Genomic DNA, 2,678 nt, shown 5'->3' with positions numbered 1-2,678 from the left:
TATGTAGTCGTGTGTAATACATCATAATAGATAATAATATTAGAATTAAATGATTATATTAATATTATATAATATAATTATAATATAATATTAAGTAATAAAATAAAATATTAGAATTGTTTGTATAATTGGATATTATTTGTTAAAATATTACAACTTTGTTATATTATGTCATATTATTGTATTATTATATTATATCGTAATATTATTATATATTATATTATAAAATATAATTACGTTATAATATGTTATATAATATTATTATAAAATATTAAATAAATATATTATAACTTATAACTATATTATAAATTAATTATTATATTATTATAACTATATTATATTATAATATTTTTATTGTATGTTATATTAGATTACATATTATAAGATATAACTATTATATACTATATTTTAATTATATTATAATATTAAATGGTAAATACGAGAAAAATAAAAAAAATAATTTGAAATGACTATTCTTTTTGTGTGAGTAATAAATGATTATTTACTTAAAATAAGTGAATGTCGATTATTTTTAAATGATTATTCAATTTTTATAAATCTAACCAAACATCAAATTTAAAATTTTATTCTATTTTATTCATTTCCATTCCACCCAACCAAACACATATATGTATTTTTTCCTATACAAACATCATTTAACTTTTTTCTTTCAACGTATATTTTTGAACCGTCATATTATATAATATATCCGTGTATTATGGACAAAATATTTATAGATAGCTCCTATTTGTAGATAGCTCCTATTTTTGTCTCTTTTCTGTTTATTTTCCAAGAGCTCATCATGAATTTGAAACTTGCAATCCCCAACTAGCTTGAAGAGGATCAGAGTATTTGTTCTTATCTTCTTTTTTTTTTCTGCTCTATTATTTTTTCCCCCTCACCCATTTAAACACAAACAAAAAAATAATAATAATGAGAAAATGAAACTCGCTAGGCAAAATTAATATTCATTAAATTGCCCATAATATCACCTAATCAATTTACATTGAAAGTTCCCAAAACGTTATCAAATTATCCAAAAAAGAAAAAGAAAAAGTCTCGCAAAATTGATATACTAATTAAACAACCATGATTAACAAAAAAAAAAAAAAAAAAAAAAAATTAAACAAGCATATAATTCAATCCACAAATTCAAACTTTCGAACCCAAGATTTAAGCTCCCTTTAATGCCTTCTTTAATTCCTCACTCGCTTCTGCCTCCGCCGCCTTCTTCTCGCTGCTCCGGCGATCACTTTTCGGGGTTTTACTTCCGTTCAGATCGAACTCTCTGTACTTTCCCGAATCAAAACTCCCCGCCGGCGATGCTCCGACGAATTCTCGCCGGAGATCCTCCACGGCCTTCCTCAGCAGCCCGTTCTCCGCCTGCATAACCTCCAGCTGACGCTTCACCGTGAAACAAGCCTCCGCCACGTCAGCATTCTCCGGCCACGATGGCGGCTTCGCTTTGGCGGTCATCTTCGGATCCGGACCGTCCACGTGTTCGATGCCGATCTTGTTCATCACCAGGAAAGGGATTTTCTGAAGCGAAATCCCAGCCGTTGGATTCCCAGCCACGCTCTTGATCTCCGCCGGAACCCTAACTCCCCACCGGAAGTTCACCGCCGCGCGGTTCCTCACTGGCACGGCGGTCCTCGCCGTCACATCCATGCCGGAAAAGAGGCCGGCGATGGACGAAGTATCGGACGGGAAAAGCGCGATCTTCTTCCCGGCGAACGAGCCGTTCATCGACATCATCGGCGACTCGACGACTTCGATCGAACCGTTGTCGTCCTCCGACGCGGTGCCGTTCTGAGGCTTCACAAGAAGGTTGTCGAACACCGAGGACTGCGATTTCCTGATCGAGAAATCGCCGAAGCGAGGCTTGAAGTTAAGCATGAACCTAGGGTTTCCACGGCCGAGCAAGTTGAATTCGGCGCTCATCAGCATCGAACTCGCCGCCGGCGAGCCGAAGTGGCCGGTGCCGGTCTTGACGACGAGGGAGAAGGGGTTCCACGTGTCGTTGGGACGGTAGGCGATCCTGATGGACGGTCCAGATTCGAAGAAGGTTCCAAGATTGAGAGTGAGCTCCTTGGACTCGCCGGCGACGATTCCGGACTGGAAAGGCAAGCCGAGAATGCTCAGGGGGACTTTGGCTCTGAACAGCGGCTTCTGATCGTCGCGGAACTTGACGGAGGCTTTCATGGCTTTCCTTGATATCTTCGATTTGCAGAAACCCTAAATGGAAATTTGGGGATTTTTTTGGGGAAGAATTGAAGAAGATGATTGAGAGTGGGAAAGTAAGTGCTGAAGAGGAAGAGGGTTTTTTTGGGGTTTATAAGGGGAGAAATCCGATTAGTATTTTACAATAATCATTACTCAAAAAAATTATTTACTGCTATTATTAAATTTTTTAATGAAAATCTGAAATTTTTGAAATTGGGATAGATAAAATTAGCGAAGATTCCGCCAAGTTTTGGCTGGGTTTTCAGACTCTCTTAGGTGGGTCTAGTGCTGGAACTTCGGGTCGGCGGGTCGCCCGAAGCCTGAATTTTTTTTGGGCTCGGGCGGGCCGGCCCAATTCCCTCCCGTCCAAGCAAGAAATTCGGGTTCGGGCTCGGGCAGTCCGGATTTGACATGTCCACCCTTGCCCGCCGCCGTCTAACCACCGTATACCGCCG

The 2,678-nt window shown here is 38.6% G+C and overlaps 1 protein-coding gene across 1 annotated transcript; it reads right to left on the bottom strand.

Moving 5' to 3' along the window:
• Positions 1-984: 984 nt before the first annotated feature.
• Positions 985-2,356, bottom strand: LOC112092717. Its single transcript, XM_024169575.1, has one exon. The coding sequence runs from the start codon at positions 2,200-2,202 to the stop codon at positions 1,174-1,176; it is 1,029 nt and encodes a 342-aa protein (XP_024025343.1). The 5' UTR covers positions 2,203-2,356; the 3' UTR covers positions 985-1,173.
• Between the last annotated feature and the right edge of the window lie 322 nt (positions 2,357-2,678).

The sequence above is a fragment of the Morus notabilis genome, unplaced genomic scaffold (assembly GCF_000414095.1).
Source record: "Morus notabilis unplaced genomic scaffold, ASM41409v2 Scaffold989, whole genome shotgun sequence".
In the NCBI taxonomy this organism is placed as follows: Eukaryota; Viridiplantae; Streptophyta; class Magnoliopsida; order Rosales; family Moraceae; genus Morus; species Morus notabilis.
The sequence above is the reverse complement of the archived record's forward strand: the minus strand, read 5'-3'. Positions and strand labels throughout refer to the sequence as shown.